We start from the raw sequence: 20549 nt of genomic DNA on the forward strand, positions 1-20549 counted from the left end.
CCCGCGAGCCGGGGTGGGCAATGGCCGCCGCCATGGGCCGCGACCCGCCGGGGCCGGCCGAGGACGAGGCGCCGGGAGCGGCAGCAGCAGGAGCAGCAGCGGGAAGAGAAGGAGGAGGAGAAGAGGGCGAGGGGCGAGCGCGGGGCGGCGCGGAGGCCGGCGGCTGCTACCTGGCGCTGTGCGCGCGGCCCGTGCACTTCGAGAAGGCGAACCCCGTGAACTGCGTGTTCTTCGACGAAGCCAACAAGCAGGTGGGGCGGCGGGCCGGGTCGGGGGGTCAGCCCGGGCCGCTGCTGCTCCTCCCCTTGGCTTTGCTTCCCTCCCGACCCTGGGCCGCCGGGCATGAACCCGGTTGTTCCCCCTCAGGACCTGTCATCGTGCTAGAGGCGGTAGAATTTTTTTTGTTTTCCTTTACCGATTTATTAGGTTGGATTTCACCTGCTTTACTCTCACTGCCCTAAGGTCTTTCTGGAATTCATCCGAGTCAGCACTTTTCCTTTCTGTTCCAAGTGTCCCCACCTGACTTGCAAACTTTGTCACTTTGCTCTTAGCTTAATTTGCCTGAAATTTTCACGCCCCTTTCAATTCCTGAAATTCAATATATTCATAAAAAATGAATAATTACAGCTTTCTTTGTGGCACAGATCCAAGTGGCTGTTTCTTGGCTTTAGTGCTTTTAAGCAGGTTCTCCTTAATATCCATATGGGCTCCTGAGAGTTTAGCTCAGCACAGCTAAAAGATCCACAGGCTGTCATGTGCCTTATACAGATGTGGATACATTCCAATGTATAATTCCTCTAACTCTTCTTTGACCTCAGCATTCTTGGAGTCAGAACCTTCAAGCTTTCTTCCCCATGTAGCTGCCGTGCCTTGCCCCATGTGTGGACATGATCAGTGGCATGTTTGGAGAGGGAGCAATATTTCTGGGGTGTGTTTCTTGCTGTTGCACTCTGTTCAGAATGATTACAGAATCATTTGAGCTGGAAAAGGTCTCTGAGATCATCGACCCAACCTTTCACTGAACACCATCTTGTCAGCTAGACCAGGGCACTGAGTGCCACATCCAGGCTTTCCTTAAACAGCTCCCGGTGCAGTAACACCACCACCTCCCTGGGCAGAATATTCCCGTGTCTAATTACCCTTTCAGGGAAGAAATTCTTCCTGATGTCCAACCTAACCCTTCTCCAGTACAGCTTAAGGTGATGTCTTCTGGTTCTGTCACTGGTTGCTGGGAGAAGAGGCCAGCGCTCACATGGCTGCAGCCTTTTTGAGGGAGTTGTAGGGAGCAATAAGGTCCCCCCCGAGCCTCCTTTTCCTCAGGCTAAACAAATCCATCTCCCACAGCTGCTCCTTGTAGGACTTGTGCTCCAGACCTTCCCCAGCTCTGTTACCCTTCTCTGGACACGCTCCAGCCCCTCAGTGTGCTTCCTGAATTGAGGGGCCTGGAACTGGACACAGCACTCGAGGTGTGGCCTCACCACTGCAGAGTACAGGGGGATAATCACTGCCCTGGTCCTGCTGGCCACACTATCCTTGATACATTTTATGTATCTTGGTTTCTGGTTTCTTGGCCACCTGGGCACTGCTGGCTCTTGTTCAGCTGCTGTCATCCAGCATCTCCAGGTCCTTTTGCACTGGGCCACTTTCCAGATATTTCTTCTTATAAACCATTATCTTTGAGGGCCACTTGAAATACCCTGTCCGCAGACGCTGTATCATAGTGTGGATGTGATATAACTACATAGAAGCTGGTTGTTGAGAGCTCACTTGAAAGATCATATTTTCCAGTGTAAATTTATTTCTCTGTGTTTTCTTGTTATATAAAGTAGTTTGCAGTGTGTCTCTGAATCATTTGTAACCAGCATTTCAATGACACTTTCCCATGTGAGGGATGTGTCCGTGCAATCTTCTCATCTTGCTGAGATTAAGAGAGGGTTGCCTTCTTTTTCTGTCTCCATAATACTAAAAATAGTTAAACCAAGTATTTATCACCCTACTAAGGCTGTGGACTTGCTTGCAATTTATAATCTCGATATGTGTATTTCCTGCCTGAGCATAGTGGACTGGCAGCGTGGCTGATAGTACAGAAAAATGTCCCTGTCACCCTGAGCCCTGCTCTGTGTGCCTGGTGCTGCTGCACACACACACAAGAAGTACCAATAAGGCATTTGCCTTTTCTTTTTCCAAGCTAGGCATAGTTTGTAACATCATGACTTTTTTTTTTTCTTTTTTTTGGTTATCTTATTCCAGCTCAATACGTGTCATACCTCTAGCAGGTTTTATACACTTATATGTGAAGCTGGGCTAAAGGAATTCTTAGTTGTAGGACATATTGGCTGAAGCTCCTTAGGTAAAATCTATTGAAAATCTCTATGAAAATCTATTACTATTAAACTATTCTGTTTAATAACATGTTCTGACAGGATCAGGCTTCGGGGTCATTGAGTTCCCAGTCCCCAAGCTGAGACCCTTTTTGTTTTAAACAATGCCTTGATGTCTTAGATACTTTTACTAGGAAAATATAAAAGAAACAAAACCAAGATGAAGGTTTATAAAGATTTGTACTGATTTAACTTGCCCAGTAGTTCAGAATATGCCTGCAAGACTGTTGCAGTACCATGCAATCTGACAACTCAAAGTAAACTTGGAATTCCAGATTGTCTCAGTGTGAACTGTTGATCTGCAGAAGAACAAAAATTGTGTCTAGTAAAAAAAATTAAAAGATGTGGCTTATAGAAGAGGAAGCTGGTGAAGGTTATGACTTTGAAAGAGTTAAATATATATGTTCAAAACTTTTTCTGTAGGTTTTTGCTGTTCGATCTGGTGGAGCTACAGGGGTTGTTGTTAAAGGTTTGGAGGACAGAAATCCTATTTCCTTCAGGTAAGGCACCTTTATGTTGGGATAGAATGATGCAATCTTCAAATTATGTGATGGTTGGTCCTGATCTGCTGTAATTCAGGCATAAAACTGACAAATAATTGACAAGTAATTGTGATCCTATTTTGACTTGTTCTTAGGTACAATCTTGCAATTAAGAGGGTAAGCTTTTCCCTCCCTGTGGTCTCTGGGGGGAAGAAGTAATTAGGCTGTGACTTCTTTTTTTTAAACAACAGTCTTTTACTATAACATGCTGTACATATGAGAGAGTGATTCCTACAGCAGCCATGACATATCCAAGGATACAGTTTAGCAAGTGATGTCTGTGATTCAAGCACAATGTCCAAACCTAGTTGTAGGTTTCTCATGTTCTGTTCCTTATTTCATCTGAATGGGCTTCTCCTATGTCTTCTCTTTCTTGTGGAAACATTTTTGCAGAATTTGACAACAGTAAACTATTTTATATATGTCTCTGTGAAAAGTTATGGCTCTTTGTATTCTGCTGTGTGCATATGTAAGGAAGTATTCCTTTATTCCATATCAATCCAAATATGGATGAAGCAATTTGTAATAAAATTTGTTTACTGTGATCTCTTGGATATTGCACAGGGCCTGTCCTGAAAGTTGCTGGGTTTATTTTTCTTACTCATTTGATTACACTTGTCAATCCTGAAGGAGCTGAAAATATTTAGTATACTTCATGCTGTTCCAAGTGTTTTCATACTTGACTGTCTCTCTCTTTGGCCTGACTTAATAGCACATGCTGGAGGAACTATATATGCCTTATTCATGCCAGTTGTGCTGATGCTTGTTTGGTAAGAATACTTTTAAAATTTATTTAATTTTAAACAGCCTCACTCTCTTTTTAACATCAGAAGTTCTTCCAGAGGCTGTATCCTAGTGGGAAAGGAAGATTGTGTCAACTAGCAGTAGTTCTGGAAGTAACACAGCAGATTGCAGGATGCTGGTGTCCAGAACTGAGGATGCAGGTTTGGATAGTCCCAGAAGTGTTCCAGTTCCACATCACAGGCCAACAGAGCTGAGCATTTGCAGTGGTTTCAGGTGCTAATTTGTGTGAGCTTAGCCATGATTCTGCAATTGATGTGTTCAGGACTTTGAAGAGTGAGCTGCCATTTTCTGTTCAGTCTAGGTTTTGAATATATTAGTCAGGCAAGAGTAATAATCTGTATTCAGCAGCATTTGCATGACCTTTTTTTTTTTTTCCTCCATCATTGTCTTTTTTAGGGTATATTCTTTACGAAACTATTTTAGATTATATTCCCATAACTTCTGTTTCTTTCTGTATAGGATGGAGGATAAAGGAGAAGTGAAGTGCATCAAATTTTCCTTGGGGAACAAGATTCTGGCTGTGCAGAGAACTTTGAAAAGTGTGGTAAGAAATGTACACCCTGCAGCTAGGGAAATGGAGCTGGAAATCCTCTAGTTCCAGAGTAAAACTCTTTGAGACAAATATTCAAGAAGTCTATTGGCTAACATCAGCTGTAGTGAAAATTTCTCCATCATTTTGAGAGGCTGATCAGGCAGCATTGTCTTGCTAGTATCATAATTTAAACAAAAAGTGTAAAGGGGAACCAATTCTGGCAAGAGTGAGGGGGAACAGAAGTTTTTCTTCTGTTCTGTTATATATATTGCATCTAAGACAATTGGATAAACTAATATCTATTCTATGTATGTATCTTGTCTGTGCTTCATTATTGCTAATCCACTTAATGGGTGTTTTTGCAGGATTTTTTGAATTTTATTCCAGATAGCCCTCAGCTAGAATATACACAGGAATGTAAGGTGAGTTAAATATCCCAAGCTTATATGCTTAAGGGAAACTCTGTTGTTAGTTAGGCTGGTGACTACAAGAGAACTCACTGAGGTGCCTTTAAAAACACTAACATCAGGGAAATGAGAGATGTCAGCACTGCTGTCTATTGAAACTGAGTGAACAAACAGGTATTAACAATACCAGAAAAAACTTCCTGTCTTGTGAATGTAATTGTTTCCTAGAGGGATCAGAAATGCTGTGGGGGCAACAAATGTCAAGGTTTGGTAAGGAGAAGAGACAAAGTGCTGATGATCCTGATGTTTCTGTGCTGCCCACAGAAACAGTGGGCAGTGATTGTATTAGTGCCAGATATGTTAATATGGATGTTCTTTCCTAATGTCACTAATCAGTAATAGTAAGCTATTACTAGTTTTCTTATTATGTTTGCTATTTTTTAATAATGCTTCTAATTGTTGATGATTATTTACCAGAAACAAGTACCATTGTAATTGCTTGATATTTTCCAACTTTTAACTAAAACAAATTTTCGGGTAATAGAATGCTAAAGTAAATTTTTGTACATCTGATTTACACAGATCCTTTTATCCCTGTAGTCTTTAAAGCTGAAACAATGTCTGCTTCATTATTTAGGATTATGAGTTTAAGTAAACCATTCTAGCAAAACCTTTATGGTAATGAAAGTAGTGAAAGGAGTAGATTCTGAGTGAAGTCATGGCAAATTTTTTCATTTAGTTTTTAGTTTCTCTCAAACTCTCTTCCTGCTTTTCATGTCAGGAACTGGTTGAATTGGCAGTAGAATTTGAAGCAGAGGAACTTAGTTTTATCTTGAGTGAAAATAAAATTTGATTGTATAATAAACTTGCAAATCTTACATGCTGCCAAAGATCCAGGTCCTACAGTAATTGTGTTCATGTGTAGTTTGGGAATGCATTATAAAAGCAGCTGTTGCGTGCTGGGTGTCTGGTTGGCCAAAAGTATTAACTCCAGAGATTGGATACCTAAATTGCCTTTGGTCTCGTGTTCATCATTTAGTAATATTAGCTTACCTGAATAGTTAATTTTTCCAAGTAAAAGAGTGTTTGTTTGCTTGTTTGTTAAAGACAAAGAATGCCAATATTCTAGGATTCTGCTGGACAAGTTCTACAGAAATTGTCTTCATCACAGATCAAGGAATTGAATTCTACCAGGTAATACAAATAGCTCCCATAGGACATACTTAGAGATGTGAAAATGTAAATTTGTAACAGCATATTTGAATTCTTTTGTTGTCTCTGTAACTGAGAAAGTGTGCTGCTAAAAAAGCAATTTTTGCTATTTGGTTTGCAGACTACAATTTAAAAATTTTTAAGAAGAATACAGTTTTAGGTCAGGGCAAATTTATCATTTACAGGTTTTAAGACTTTGTATAAAGGAGTACTCACCTAAGCCTTGGGAACTCTCGATTAAGAGATGCTCTTGACTTGTATGGAAATGAGTATTTAAATCTAATGTGAAATACCACTTCACACAAAACAAATCAGCATTGGGAAAGATGTGTAAATACTTAAAAGGTGGCAAAGAACTAATAATTGACCAGCTAGTACCCTTCTGAAACTTGGAGCTTTGTCCTAGACCTCATTGAGTCCCTTTATGTAACATGTAATTTCCTTTGCATGTGTTTTTAAAGATGTCTAATGAATAAATAACTCTTTCTGACGTTCATGGTGATGGATATTCAAACACTTCCTTTAAAAAAGGTGTGCTATTTTCAATAGTTTCAGTCCTGGAGCTAAGACAGAATGTTTCTCATGGTTACTGTTACTAATAACTAGTACTAAAGAAAGTTCCTGAAAAAGCAGCATTATTGCATGCTGATTGAGGGGGAGAATATATATTTAGCACCTGAAAGGCTTATGAATGTCAACCCTGCAGGTAAAAGGACTAAATCAAATAAGTGTCTTTTAAAAGAGGGGATATTTAAGCCCTTGAAATTAAGAGAATTGATTTACATACTTTTTAAAATATAAAAGATTAAGGAGGCTGGGGAATGAAGGCAGCAAGAATATTGTTAGAAGAACTTTTTAATCAAACTTCACTAGTTGTATCAAGCCAGGTGTTTTCTCCACTGTGCACAGAACTTATATTCAGATCTGGATGAGTGGAAAAACACAGCACCTTTAGGCTCATTAGCACTTGATGTGTATTCTTTCTTAGCTACAGTAAACTGGAGCCTCAGCTGTAATTGTCAGGTTTCTGATTTTTAATTCTAGCATGGTAATCATCTTTACATGTGTCTGTTTCTTGCTTAACATTCCTTTCTCCTGTGCATTAATTACCATTTATGCTCTAGGAATCCTGGTGGTAATATAATGCTAATATTCTGTGTTTCCAGGTATTGCCAGAGAAACGAAGTTTAAAGCTCCTGAAGAATCAGAGTATTAATGTCAATTGGTACATGTATTGTCCAGAGAGCTCTGTTATCCTTCTTTCCACCACTGTCCTTGGAAATGTCCTGCAGCCATTCTATTTCAAGGTAAAGGGATATGTTCCAAACTTGCCATTGTCATTTTTTCCTAAACTGCTTCTTCATCCAAATATTCTGTTGCTTGAATTTCTTCCAAAAGGTGCATTTGTTCATATCCTTGTATGACAATAAGCAAATCTATAACATAGCTTCTAGGTGATGGCTTAAAATTAGGTAATTCACTCTTTCTTACATGCTCTTTGGAAAGATGTGTGTCCAGACAAGGCTGGACAGCTGACCTTGGGAGAGGAAAGAAAAGATTGGTGGTGACTAAATATTTTACAATTTAAATGTCTTTAAAGATTTTTTTTTATTTAAGTAGGTATTTGTTATTTACTTTTAATATGAACATCTGCTCTCTGTAGCAATATTGGTTTTCCTGATAAGGAAAAAAATAAGGGCCTTTCTCTTGTGATTATAAAGTATAACCTCCCTAATATGACTGGATGAAAAAGAGATAAAGAAAAGAGGTAGCACTTAAGAAAAAACTGTTGTCCCAAGCCAGAGAGGGCTTTGTCTACAGTAGTTTTTTCCTTTGGTGTTTTTTACTGTGGGCAACACTTATTGTTACTGGGAAAATATTTTTCTTTTTGTCTTGGAAAAAGTGTGCTGTGAAAATCAGAATCTGCTTTCAGTTAATGATGCAGTCAGGTGGTTTTAAAAATTAGGAAAAGAACTGCAGCATTTATCTTGCTCCTGTCAATGGATTAGGAAGATTTCTGTGGCAGTTTAAGGGAAGAGATTGAAAAGCATCTTATTCACGAGTTTCATGGTCTCTGTTCATCTTGTGTAGGGTCTGTACTGCTTCCTGAAATGATGTTCCCTTAGGTGGCTGGGAGGAACCTACTAGCCTTTCACAGTTTTCTTTTTAACAACTTAGGTTATGGTTCCCTCTCCTTCCCATTTTGTGTCAAGTTGTAGCTTTAAGTGAAATAATTTTTATCTTGTGTTCAGAAGGTCATATTTAAAGATCTCTTGAGAAAAGTCCTGTACTAAAGTAATACTTGAAAATAGAGATCTAGCAAAGGAAGTAGTTCTGTAGTATTCACACTTCACTCTCGAGAATGAATCAGTAAGAATAGGAAGTTAATTTCAATAGAAGCTTTGGAAACTGTGAAAACTTGCTTAAATATGAATTCCATAGAAAAGAGGAAGAGGAAAGCAGAAGCCTTGGGCAGGAGAAGGGATGTGCTCTAAGCAGAAGGCAGGAACTAAAGGAGACTGTGACTGGTAGGAGGTGGTGGTATTTTCTCCTTCCCAGGAAGCAGTTATTTAAGAGTTGGAGTATATACTTTTCTGGAAGAGGGAAAGTAAGTTAAGAGAATTTCTGTTTGACATCTCCAGACCAATTGTACTTGGGATTTGCGTACAAATTTGCCTTGACTGACTTGAAATAGAAATATTTTTGTAGCTGAAGTCATAAAATCAAGATGATGAAGCTTCTGAAGTTACAGAGGTGTGCGTTAAGAGTCACTTGGGGGTTTTTAGGGAAAGAAAGCACAAAATCCTTTCGTTTGGGCTATGACCGCCCTTCGCCTCGAGGGGGCGCTGTGATGCAGCGTTTGGGCAAAGGCGGCTCCTCCCTTTCGCTTCAGGTCGTGACAATTCTTGTTTTGCCTTTTAACAGAGCGGGACCATGGCAAAACTATCAAAATTTGAGATTGAGTTGCCTGCAGCACCCAAGTCATCCAAGCTCAGCCTTTCTGAAAGAGATATTGCTATGGCTACAATGTGCGTATCTCGCTTTCTTGGGAGGGTGGGGCAGTGTGGGAATGCTGAAGGAAGGGAAGGACATTACAATGGTTGCACTAGTTTCTTGTTTTAGCAGTGCTGTTGCTTAAAAGCACTTCAGATACTGCCTTGAACAAAGCATCTAAACAACCCTCTTGGGGCAAGGTGGGGAGGGGCAGCAAATGGAGAGGTCTTACATCACATTGTTCTGGATTACCACAGAAATTTGGAGAATGTTTCATTTCTTTGTTGAAATTTTGGTAGAGGAATCGTTCACAGATGCCAGACTTGATAAATGACAATGCATGGCCTATACTCATGCAAGTATTGTTTAATCTTTCACTTTTAATTAAATGATTACCTGACTTAGAGTCAAACATTTTATCCCAGAAGAAAGGATGAGATTACCTAAGAGACTGGTAGAGTTCTTAATTGAAAATAATCCTTTAATGCTGTTGTCCTGTTAGATACGGGCAGCTTTACGTTCTCTATTTGAGGCATCACTCAAGGACTTCCAACAGCACAGGAGCAGAAGTAGTGCTCTATCACTTACCCAGGTAAGAGCAGAATGAAGAACTTTAGTGGCAGTTCACATCTGTGTCAGTGTTGTGCTTTAATCCCAATTGGCAAGTACCACCAGCTGCTCCCCCAAACCCCTGGTGGGAGGGGCAGGAAAATCAGAAAAAGGTAAAACTCATAGGTTGAGATAAAACCAGTTTAATAAGTGAAATAAGGTAAAAAAGTAATAGTAGTAGTAATGAAAAGTGCATGGAGGAGGGAATAAAACCCATGAAAAGCAAGTGACACAGCAACAGTTACCACCCAGCCTGTCCCAAGCACTGACCTGTGTCTTCTGGCCAACTTCCCCTACTTTATATATCAAGTATGATGTCCTAGGATATGGAATATCCCTTTGGCCAGTTCAGGTCTGCTGTCCTGGCCTTGCTCCCTCCCAGCTTCTTGCACACCTCGCTGGCAGAGCATGGGAAATCAAAAAGTCCTTGGCTTAGAGTAAGCACTGTTTAGCAACAACTAAAACATCAGTATCTTATCAGTGTTATTCTCATACTAAATCCAAAATACAGCACTGTATCAGTTCCTAGGAAGAAAATAAACTGAGTCCCAGCAAAACTAGGACAAAAAGACATCTTATATTGGCTTGTTGACCAGTTCTCATTTCTCTTTGTTTCTATAGAGAGGGCTCCTGTAAGAAGACACATATTTTAAAGCTGAACAGAACTGGGAAGTTTGCACTGAATGTAGTGGATAACTTGGTGGTAGTACATCATCAGGATACTGAGGTCTGATTTATTTATATTGTGTTGTACCATAACTTTGAGAATTTAGGGGCAGGTTTTAATAACCTAATAATTTAATTTAGAAATTATTTTTCTTTGGGCTTAGCTTGGCCAAAACCCAGAGTATTTGCAGGAATAAAGCCAGAACACTGTAAGAGATTCAAATGTATCCTTCTGTCCTGATGGGCTAACATATAATCGGGGCTGCTGGTAATGCCTGCTTTTTTCTTACACTTTTTGCTTCTTGTCAGTTTGCTATGATGCTTTGCTGCTCCACTGTGTAGGCTTTTAATGCATTGTATGAAGAAGTAGAGTTAAATTGGATACTAAATTATCAATCCTGGGAAATTTACCATATCACAAACATTTGAATGATAATGTTTCTGTGGCACAAACATAAGCTCCTTTAGTCTGAAGGCCTGGCTCTCTGAAAACTTGTATGAGCACAAACCTCCTTGTGCATCTTGGTAGCACAGTTAAAACTTCTTATCTGTAGTCCCAGCAGCAAGGCTTGGTCAGTGGTTAAGCTAAAGTACCACTCTGCTGTTAACTTGGGAAAAGGCTTGGAGTTCTGGTATTATCTTCTGTTGGACATCTTCAAGAAGTGGGGCACATTACCTTCCTCGGGAGATTAGTTGATGTTTCAGTTATATTTCATGTTAATTCTACACATTAGCATTTAACCCAGAGCACTTCCTCCCCTGTGTTTTGGTCAAACGATAAACATGACTACAGAAACCCAGAAAACATTACTCACCTTGCCTTTGGGAGACCAGTAATTGAAATTTCACTGGCACTGAAAGCACAGCTGCTTTCCCTGGTGGTCCATGCTGGGTTAGAAGTGTTAGTGACTTGACTTGAACAAGACTGAATGGTAGAAGTGTGAGGAAGATAAACAGTTTTCCTCAGAGTTTATGCAGTGTCAAAGTCATGTGTTGTGCAAGACAGACTGAGACTTTTTTCTAGGGCATGTAGTGACAGTTCTAGGGGCCGTGGTTTTAGACCAAAGGGAGATAGATTTAGATGGGATGCAAGGGATGCAGCTTTTCACAGTGAGGGTGGTGAGACCCTGGAACAGGATTCCCCATTGCTGAAATGGTTCAGTTCTAGTTTGGATGGCGCCTTGAGCAGCCTGATCAGTGAAAAATGTCACCAACCCCAGTATATCCCTTCCAACCCCAACCATTCTATGGTTCTAACAGGGAATACTGGATGGAAATGAGAAAAGCAAACTGAATGCATTCAAATGAGTGGTGATTCACATCCATCAATACTAACTTCCTCTTTTTAATTGCAGACTTCAGTTATATTTGACATCAAGCTGAAGGGAGAATTTGATGGGTCCACAACAATCCATCAGTTTGTACTTCCACCTCGATCAATACAACCCTATCAGATACCTGTAGCAGGTAGAACCACTATATAATGAATAACCTAACACTTAGCAAGAGTACTTAAATGTAACAGCTCACAGACAGGAGTGCTTCAGGTTACTAACACTTCAGTTACACATATTGGAGAGGGTGAGGAAGGAAGAAGGTAAGAAGCAATTGAGGAGAAGTTGGTGTTCCAAATGTGTGTGCCAACTACAGAAGAGTTGCTGTTTAAGGTGTGCATTTCCTATAGTACTTTGCTTTTACACTTGAAAAGTTTGGGTGTGGGGAGTTTTTTGGCCATGGCTCTCAAAGCTTGTGGAGTTTTTTGGCCATGGCTCTCAAAGCTTGTGGGTGCTCAAAAGCACTTCATGCCTTTCTGGCTTAAGTCAGGACTGTGTGACTTACAAAGTTGGAGGCTGAAAGAAAATACAAGCTCAGAATCAAGTTTGGGACCAGTTTAATGCTACAATCAGTGTTAGGACTCAAATGCTTGGATTCTTCTTGGATTACCTTTCTGTTCTCCAGTCCTAGAAGTGTGACACCTCAAGCTGGGGATATAGAAATAGTCTGAGCATAGTTTCACTAGCAGGTGATAAAACAGTGAGGTTGTCTTTGTAGAAGAGAAAGATGCTTCTGTATAGAAAGATTGCACATTAAAAGCTCTAACATTTGATAGCAAGTATGATAAATCTGCAGATGGAGATTTGTATTAAACAAAGGCTAGGATCAGAATGTACCAACCACTCTTCCTTTTAAAGAGTATACATTTAAATACAGCAAATGAAATCTGTGTATCTAGAATTACAGTACTAGAGCTGGAATATTTCTACACACATTTCACTTGGCTGAGAAACAAAACAGTCATGTTTTGGAGGATTTGTTTGCCTTCTCAGTGTCAGATTTTCTTTGTAGATCTGGCTACACAGAGAAATGGATCTTTCTTTTTGACTAAATGCTAGAGTGTTACACTCCACATTTACCTTTTCAGCATAAAACACTTGGTACAGGAGAGCTGCCAGAGTTACTACTCTTCTTCACCTGATGTTCTTTTTTCTGCAGGCCCAGCCTCTGTGACAAGTCAGGCTCCTGTTCCATGTAAACTCTGTATCCTTTAAATCCTTTCAAGAAGTGAGAACCTCATTCTATGTATCAAGCAGGAAAGAAGGTAGCATTTGTTACCTTGGCTCCTTAACAGAGCAGTTCTGGCTGATTTTGCACATGTACCTCAAGACAAAATATGCTTTGTAATAGCCTCACAATGCTTTCAGAGAGTTGTAAAAACTGAAGTCTAGTATAATACCACATTTCCTGTTTATCTGAGACATGTGTATGTAATGATTGAATAGGTACACCATAAAATTGAAGATATCATTCCAAGAGCATGGTTCAAAGCCTCAGAACTGACAGTAAATGAAAGTATGTTAATGGGATCTGCTTCTCTATAGTAATGTAAATTCAGGAGAAACAGTTTAGCATCAATGTTAATATAGGTGTTAAAACCTTAACATTTAGATTCTTCTTCTTGGATTGTCTTTCAACCTGATATTATCATCAGTGCAAGTGAAGGTAAGTGGTGAGCTCTTGGGCTCTACAATATTCAATATCAGGATGGCAAGTTTACACTTGCAGTGCACAAAAGAGCTTAAAACTGAAGGGACTTACTAGGTACATCTGCTGAGTTGATTGCTCTTGCTAGTGTTAACTAGAGGATTAGCTATCTCTACTACAACTTTTCAAGGGTAATGTTGCTCTAAAATATGGGCTTAGAAAGGCAAATAAACAATCTCAATGTGTTTTCATTTAAGGGTGGAAAAGTTGTAAGTCTAGGCTATACTGTACAAGACAATTCATTTTGTTTACTCCTTCAAATCAAGGTTACCTCTGGAGTCTTCAAGTGAAACTTGAACCTGTGGTTAACCTCCTGCTAGATAAAGGAAAACTAATGGATTTCCTTCTCCAAAGAAAAGAATGCAAAATGGTTATCCTGTCTGTATGCTCTCAAAGTAAGTTCAAGTGTGTTTTATGTATCTTGAAGGTACAATACTGCTTATTCATAAATATTCACCCAAGTTAGCGTAGCTGTTCTTAGAGATGAGATCACCTCTGAAGCTGCCTTGGTCCTTGGGATGTCATTTGCCTCAACAACCCTCAGTCGCTATTCTGAAAGAATGTAACAACATGAAAAATTCAACTTTCCCCCCACTTCAATTCAAATACACATGACATGATTGAAAGTATTTCTTAAAAATTAGATAGAGAATAGAGATCACCTTTTATAAAAGGCAACTTTCAGGTGCCTGGTTATTTCTTCTCATAGTTATTTCTTTTTATCTTTTCAGTGCTCAGTGAGCCAGAGAGAGGATCACTGTCTGTGATTGCAACTGTTTTTGACAAACTGAATAATGAATATAAGAAGTACTTGGAAGCTGAGCAAAGCTATACAATGGTAAACCGTGTTAGCTATAGCAGCTTACAGAGACAGGACAATGCTCTTTGCTTTTCAGGTGGTATCAAGGTGAAGGCATGCTCCTTTCTACTTAGGAAATTTGGGCTTACCTCCAAAGGTCCTGACTGCCTGAGTCTCACAAGTGAAAGTCTGCTGTGGGAAATGCACTAAGACTCCCACTTGATACTTGTGTGACAGGTATAGTTCATCTCCAGAGTGATGAGTTAAAATACCCCAGTGCTTGAAAGCAGAGAGAAGGTAGAAGCTGAAAAAGCAACTCTGAATCAATACCTACTACCTTGGTTTCCAAAGCACTGATTTCACTGCACATTGCATCATGGCATAACAGGCAGTCCTGATATATCTGCTACTTCTGTTAAAGTACCAAATTCAACACTAACTCAGAGTACAGTCACATACTCAAAACTCTTCTAAGCCTAAGGGCCTGTCTCAGTGTAGTTAGATTCATCTCCTGGCTTTGAGGTATATAAGAGCAGCTGTATTTATATAACTTTAAAAAGAAGTTTTAAATTTAATATGAAATCCTCACTGAACAAGATGCATCTGATATAACATGACCACAGATATGAATTTCCTTGTTAATGCAACAAGTTTATAGTTGTGTTTGAAACAGAAAACAGTCTGTACAATTGAGACTGACTCAGAACTGTACTACGCTAGTTTTTTTTTTAAGACCTCTTTTTCCTCCTAGGTGGTAGAAACAGGCCTGAGTAGAAGTAATCCACTCCTGAAACGGCCTGTCCGCACTCAAGCAGTTATTGACCAGTCTGATATGTACACACATGTTTTATCTGTTTTTACAGAGAAGAAGGTAAGTTAATTTTAAGGGCTAATGAAATAAATTTAAGGGCTAATTTGGCAGCAGTCTCAGATCAGCCAGTGTAAGTTGATGGCTTGAAACTGGCTGCAGGAAGCTTTGTCAGGATTAGGGTATTTTGATGCCTATTTTTGTGGGGTTATTAACAGAGAAGCCATGCAAATTCCACTTAACATTTCCTTCTTTGTGCAGGAAGCACCTCACAAGTTCACTATAGCTGTATTGATGGAATACATTCGCTCTCTCAACCAGTTCCAGATTGCCGTTCAGGTAAATCACTCATGTGCTAAGTACATTGCCCCATTCCATGAAATTACATGCAGTTTTAGTCTAGTCTTGGTCACATGTGTGAGTTGTATACAATATTGACTTGTAGACTGTAAAAACACATATAGAGACATGCCTTTGATTGTCTTCTTTCTACATTCACAGCACTACTTGTATGAGCTGGTCATCAAAACCCTTGTTCAACACAACTTGTTCTACATGCTCCATCAGTTTCTGCAGTACCATGTGCTCAGTGACTCAAAGCCCTTGGTATGTAAGACAAGTAGCTCTAATAGGCTAGTGAGGGAGGGGGGAAGTCTTCAGAATTTTAAGGTTATTTCTACTTTTGCTCTAGGCTTGTCTCTTACTGTCCCTGGAAAGCATTTACCCTCCTGCACATCAGCTCTCACTGGACATGTTAAAAGTAAGCATTTCTGACTCTTAATAACTCTGTGTCACATGGGTTAGACTGGTCAAACAGCTTCCCTGAGCAGGCTTGAAGTCATTAACTAGCATCAATCATTTCCATGCATTAGAAGCAGTGTCTTACAGCTGTGCTTGATTTCACAGAGACTTTCCACAGCAAATGATGAAATAGTGGAAGTTCTGTTGTCCAAACACCAAGTTTTGGCTGCCTTGAGATTCATCAGGGGTATTGGAGGACACGACAGCATTTCAGCCCGCAAATTCCTCGATGCAGCGAAACAAGCAGAGGATGAGATGCTTTTCTACACCATATTCCGCTTCTTTGAACAAAGAAACCAGCGGCTACGGGGAAACCCCAGCTTCACACCAGGTAAGGGAGAAGCAGTCTGACCAAGATACTCAGGTGTGCAATCCAGTTGAGCCTGTATTGGATGATAAAACTCTTGGCATAGTTTAGCCTATATTTTATATTCACCTTTAAGCACAATTCCAAATTAACTTGTCTTACTCCTTTGTCTACTGCACCCAGGAGTAAAGAGGCTGAACTAAACATAAACTTGCAGATGAACCTGTTTGACTTGCATTTGCTCTCACTGCTTGGTTAGCAGAGCCATTATCTCCAATTTGTGCATTCTTCTGAAGTCAGCAACCAGGCTGGGAAACCTTTGAGTTCACTTGTCTATTTCCACTAATTACAAAAATTCAAGGCCTGTTTTATGCTACAGTTCTTTCTTTAAAAGCCAAGCCAAACTCCTTGCACCAGCAACGTTTGTAACCACCAGACATTCTGTAGGTGTAGAATCCCACCCCACACTCTTGCATCTTGACAGTAAAGGGTTCTCATGGCTGTGAATCTGCTGGTTAAATCCATGAACTAGATCAAACCTCTGCTTCACCTCAAGAATACCAGTCACAGGACTGGAAATACCTCAGTATTCCAATGCTTTCTGTTTGTTCAACTCTGGTACTCAAACAGATTAAAGATAAGAATTAATACCAATAAATGAAGGTAAGTGAAACTACACAATCTTGGTTCTTGGTTTGTGAGTTGGAAAGTGAACATGGAACTTTTATTTTGTCTCCTGTAGGTGAGCACTGTGAAGAACATGTCACCTTCTTCAAACAAGTTTTTGGAGAACATGCTCTTATGAAACCCACAACATTCTGAAAGACTCTTCAACTGAAATGTATAAACTTAATTTATTGCATTTAAGTAGATTTTTGAACTACAAAATGGCTATTTTATAATAAAGTATATACAAGACATTTTGGCAAATAGTACTAAAAATATTACAACTTGTGATGGCTTCCCCCTAAAAATAGAGACAAAAATTGCATTGACCTGCATTTAAAATTAGTGTCAGTGGTTTAGCAGTCCATTCTCATACACATCACCCTAATTTCATTGACAAAATGCTATTCAACTCTCACTACAGCTGGTTTAAGTTTCTGAAGGAAAAAGATGCAACCTCTTGAAAACAGAAGTGTTTTAGTAATCTTATTAACGCATCTAGTTTTATAATACTGTTACTTGAGCCACACTTAGCATTTCCTGAGTTTAAAGCTATGTCCAAAGCTGCAGCTGGTATCTTCTAGTTGAATCTGTGCAGGAGTCAAGTCTGTGGTGGTTACAGTGTGATAGTCATAGAACATTGCTGCGCTTCAGTTCTTAGGAGCTGGGCCTAAGCCACAGTTCAGGCAGTCCACTGAACACTGTTAAAAACTAGAAGTAGAGGAGTCTCTCCCGCTCTGTACCTCTGGTCCTCTCTTGTGCAGCACGAGTTTTAGCTTTATTGACTGATGGGCCTGAGTGAGAGAACACAGTTACCAAAGGCATCAGGAATCATGCATGATCTTACTGTCTAGGGCCAGCTTAACAGTCAGAAACCTGCTTCTGCTCAGCTGTTAATAGCTGCCAGCCTCAACAAAGGCAGTGGGAGATGAATCCCCATCAGTCTTAAGCCCATTAAAGGTAGACTTAAACTGAGCCTTACTTCAGGGCTACACTATACACATGCACTATCAAATTCAAGAGGACAGTGCTCAGACCATCCTCACTGAAAGGCAAGATTGTTTCTGCAAATGCAGGAACAGTGACTCACAGGAGGTTTTGCTGCTTCCACCCACCATCCTGGCCCCAGGTTGAAACATGCTAAGCCTGCTGCTCTGTGGGACAGCAGGCACCTTCACAAAGCACAGCAAAGCGCAACCACTTGGGCCAGGCACTGCTTGCTGCAGTTCAGCAAGCCCACAACAGTGAGCCTGCAGTGCCAGCAGTCAGCCTCTGCTTTCCAAAGGACAGGCCACTTGGATGAGAGAGGCACATTCAAGTGCTGCTTTTCATCTCTGCAAACCTTTCCATGTCATGGAAAGTCCACAGACAGCTATTTTTGTTTGAAGTGTGGTATAGAGCAGACTGTCACATCTTACCTATGTAACTAAGCAGAACTGGAAGAAATATCAGCCCATGTGTTGCTCCCAGCACAACCATAGCTAGATACATCCTGAAGTAGAATATCTTGAAGATTTGAGATTTGGAAAAAGCCAATACTACAATTCCTCCAAATTTGGTCAGCGTGATACCACTGAACACCTGGCAATAAAAAAGTGATAAGCAGGAGTTTAGATAATCCATCTCCTTCAATTATTTAGCATTTGGTAACATTTCTGCATAATCTAAGGCTCCTATTTGCAGTATACTTCCTGCCCTGCCAGTCTAGAACCAAATCAAGATGCACTCAGTAGACAAGTTCATCTTTTTGGTCCCACAGGACAGGCTCGGTATGATTAAAAATCCACTCTGATCTGTGCAGCCACCTAATTAATTTTTGTGTCAGGCAGATACAAGTGAAAACCATTACTTAATTTAACTCACATTCCAGTTAAGTTCTGTACCTGAGTATGGTACACACATCACAAGAACTGTCCATTCCAACCCCATACATGTCACATAGTCTAAGACAAGTGACGTGACAGTACTGCCTAAACACCAAGTCCTGCTTGTTCCCTACAAGCTCCAACTACATCCCATATTCACAACTACCTTTCCTAGTCACCTCTATCTGGAAGAGAAACACTTGAATTTTAATGGGACAATCTGAGGTTTATCCAAACTACTAGTTCAGCTAAAGCACTTAGCTCTCTTCTACTATTAGGTAGTAGTAACATCAGATTAACCCCTATTACCAGTAGAAGCCTGTGTTAACCTTAAGAGCTTTAAGCATTCCAAAAAGAAAAAGCAAGGCCATCTTTATGACTTAAGACTGTCACCTATAACATTTCTTAAAATAGTAAGGCTGTTATTTGGCTACTTGTTTTCCCCTCCCCAGCCAGCAGATACTCACTGAGCTGCCCATGTGAGACAGAGCTTCTTCTGCACGCTCCACTCTACTGCCCTTGGTACTGATGGTGAATGCTCTTGTCACATGACTGCAGAATTCCACAGCAATTCCACAGCTCTGGAGAGTGAAAGGAAATGTGAAAACTTCAGTTAGATCAGCACTTTGATAGCAAGGTCTCAGAATTCTGGATGGGTTAGAGAGATTCCTAGCAGCAGTCATCACTTCCCACAGTTAAAGTACCATGGGAAATTACAAACTTAGTGTTGCTTCCCAGAGGCTGTTTGTTGCAGGTGTTTACCACACAGTGTTTTACCACCAGTCATTACTAACAGGCAATCAAACAGGAAGTGGAACATGAGGTTGTTTTAGAGGTCAAGTTTCCTGAGGTTGCAGCAAGCTGGCTTTGATACAGTGCACATAGTGAACATTGAACATTAGAATCAGTTTACAACTATTAGCTGCAATAACATTGCTTTAGAATAACACTGAATATACATCCTGATTTGATACCATGACAATTCAGCTGATCAGTCATTTGCAACACTAACTGAACACAGCTAATCTTAGCCTTATCTAGTAGAGAGACTTCCTTGAACATACATCTAATTGTAACATGGGCCAACAGTTTACACTAGCCCTCAGACCTGCCACAAACCTCTAGAGACAACAGTAAGGCCAGAGCAACCAGTAGTTGCTTGCTGGAGCTGGTTCTGGAATGCTTTACCAAGGCTTTCTGCCCAGATGATTCCATCCACTTATGCAGGAACAATACTGGTGCTAGCACATCCCAGATCTACTCTGTAGAACATAAACACAGCAGACAAACCTATGCATCCTCCCCTTCGGCACGAGCCACCTGTGTTGATGTGGAGCAGCACCTAGCCTAGACAGCAGCAATGCAGCTGTTGCTGCAAAACAAGAGTGACCTCCACCAGATGCAGTATAGCTTCATACCAGATGCAGTATAATTCAACTGCTGTATCTTATTATTCTGACTAATTGTCAGAATAAACTTGTTTTGTCTTCTAGATATGTTAAGGTAGTTCCACTACTGTTCAAAGGTCTGTCAAAGTTTAGTAGCTGAATATTCCTCAGTATCACAAGTATATATGTAGCGCACAGAACTGTTCAAAACTTGGAAACAGAAGCAAAGAGAGGTCTTGTTGACTTACCATGACAAGATTTACTAATGAAACTGCATTCAAGCTGATGCCCCAGAGCCACATCACTCCAAACATGTTGACAATTATCATAGCAATAGTTATTGAAACCACAACAGCAGCCCATACTTCAAAACCAAGAAGCACAGTTGTCACCAGAAATATTGATCCCAAAGAGATGCAGAGGTTAAAGATAGCATCGTGCACAATTGTCAGGTATTGTTCATAGAAGACATAAAACACACTGTAGAAAAAAGAGAGGTTGTCATTAGCCATCTTCCCTTTGATATGCTAATATTCTATTAGCTTCTGTGCTAAGGATAAAGTAGTTCCCCCACCCCCCCACAGAAGCCACCAACAGAAACTGGCTTCCTTTTGTCAGTGGAATATCGTGTAACAGACAGCATTTTGTAGGGGCTAACTCCTCACTAACACTTCAAATAAAGATCATGGTCTCCAAGTCAGTGTAATTCCCATATTTCAACATCGG

The 20549-nt window shown here is 40.2% G+C and overlaps 2 protein-coding genes across 2 annotated transcripts in view; one reads left to right on the plus strand and one right to left on the minus strand.

Moving 5' to 3' along the window:
• RMC1 (regulator of MON1-CCZ1) lies at positions 1-16824 on the plus strand. The gene is made up of 20 exons (XM_064705973.1): positions 1-251; positions 2805-2881; positions 4187-4271; positions 4625-4681; positions 5774-5860; positions 7045-7185; positions 8804-8907; positions 9375-9464; positions 10103-10208; positions 11503-11614; positions 12641-12685; positions 13094-13147; positions 13456-13584; positions 13921-14027; positions 14740-14859; positions 15058-15135; positions 15298-15402; positions 15488-15556; positions 15703-15928; positions 16647-16824. Exons 1-20 carry the CDS (start codon positions 21-23, stop codon positions 16724-16726), a joined length of 2103 nt encoding a protein of 700 aa, XP_064562043.1. The 5' UTR covers positions 1-20; the 3' UTR covers positions 16727-16824.
• Positions 16740-20549, minus strand: part of NPC1 (NPC intracellular cholesterol transporter 1) — a 26632-nt gene continuing 22822 nt past the window's right edge. Inside the window, exons 22-25 of the mRNA XM_064705972.1 lie at positions 20072-20303; positions 18903-19016; positions 17989-18151; positions 16740-17364 (exon numbers count right to left, since the gene is read on the minus strand). Of these exons, the coding sequence (XP_064562042.1) occupies positions 17282-17364; positions 17989-18151; positions 18903-19016; positions 20072-20303 (592 nt within the window). The 3' untranslated portion in view covers positions 16740-17281. The remainder of the gene's footprint in view (positions 17365-17988; positions 18152-18902; positions 19017-20071; positions 20304-20549) is intronic.

The sequence above is a fragment of the Zonotrichia leucophrys genome, chromosome 2 (assembly GCF_028769735.1).
Source record: "Zonotrichia leucophrys gambelii isolate GWCS_2022_RI chromosome 2, RI_Zleu_2.0, whole genome shotgun sequence".
NCBI lineage: Eukaryota > Metazoa > Chordata > Aves > Passeriformes > Passerellidae > Zonotrichia > Zonotrichia leucophrys.

Bases quoted from the DNA above. Each gene is read 5' to 3' on its own strand.
- RMC1 (XM_064705973.1), top strand. From the start codon at position 21: ATGGCCGCCGCCATGGGCCGCGACCCGCCGGGGCCGGCCGAGGACGAG. The intron at 13,148-13,455 runs GTAAGTGGTGAG...CTTCAAATCAAG, and splicing joins TATCATCAGTGCAAGTGAAG to GTTACCTCTGGAGTCTTCAA. The intron at 15,557-15,702 runs GTAAGCATTTCT...TTGATTTCACAG, and splicing joins TCTCACTGGACATGTTAAAA to AGACTTTCCACAGCAAATGA.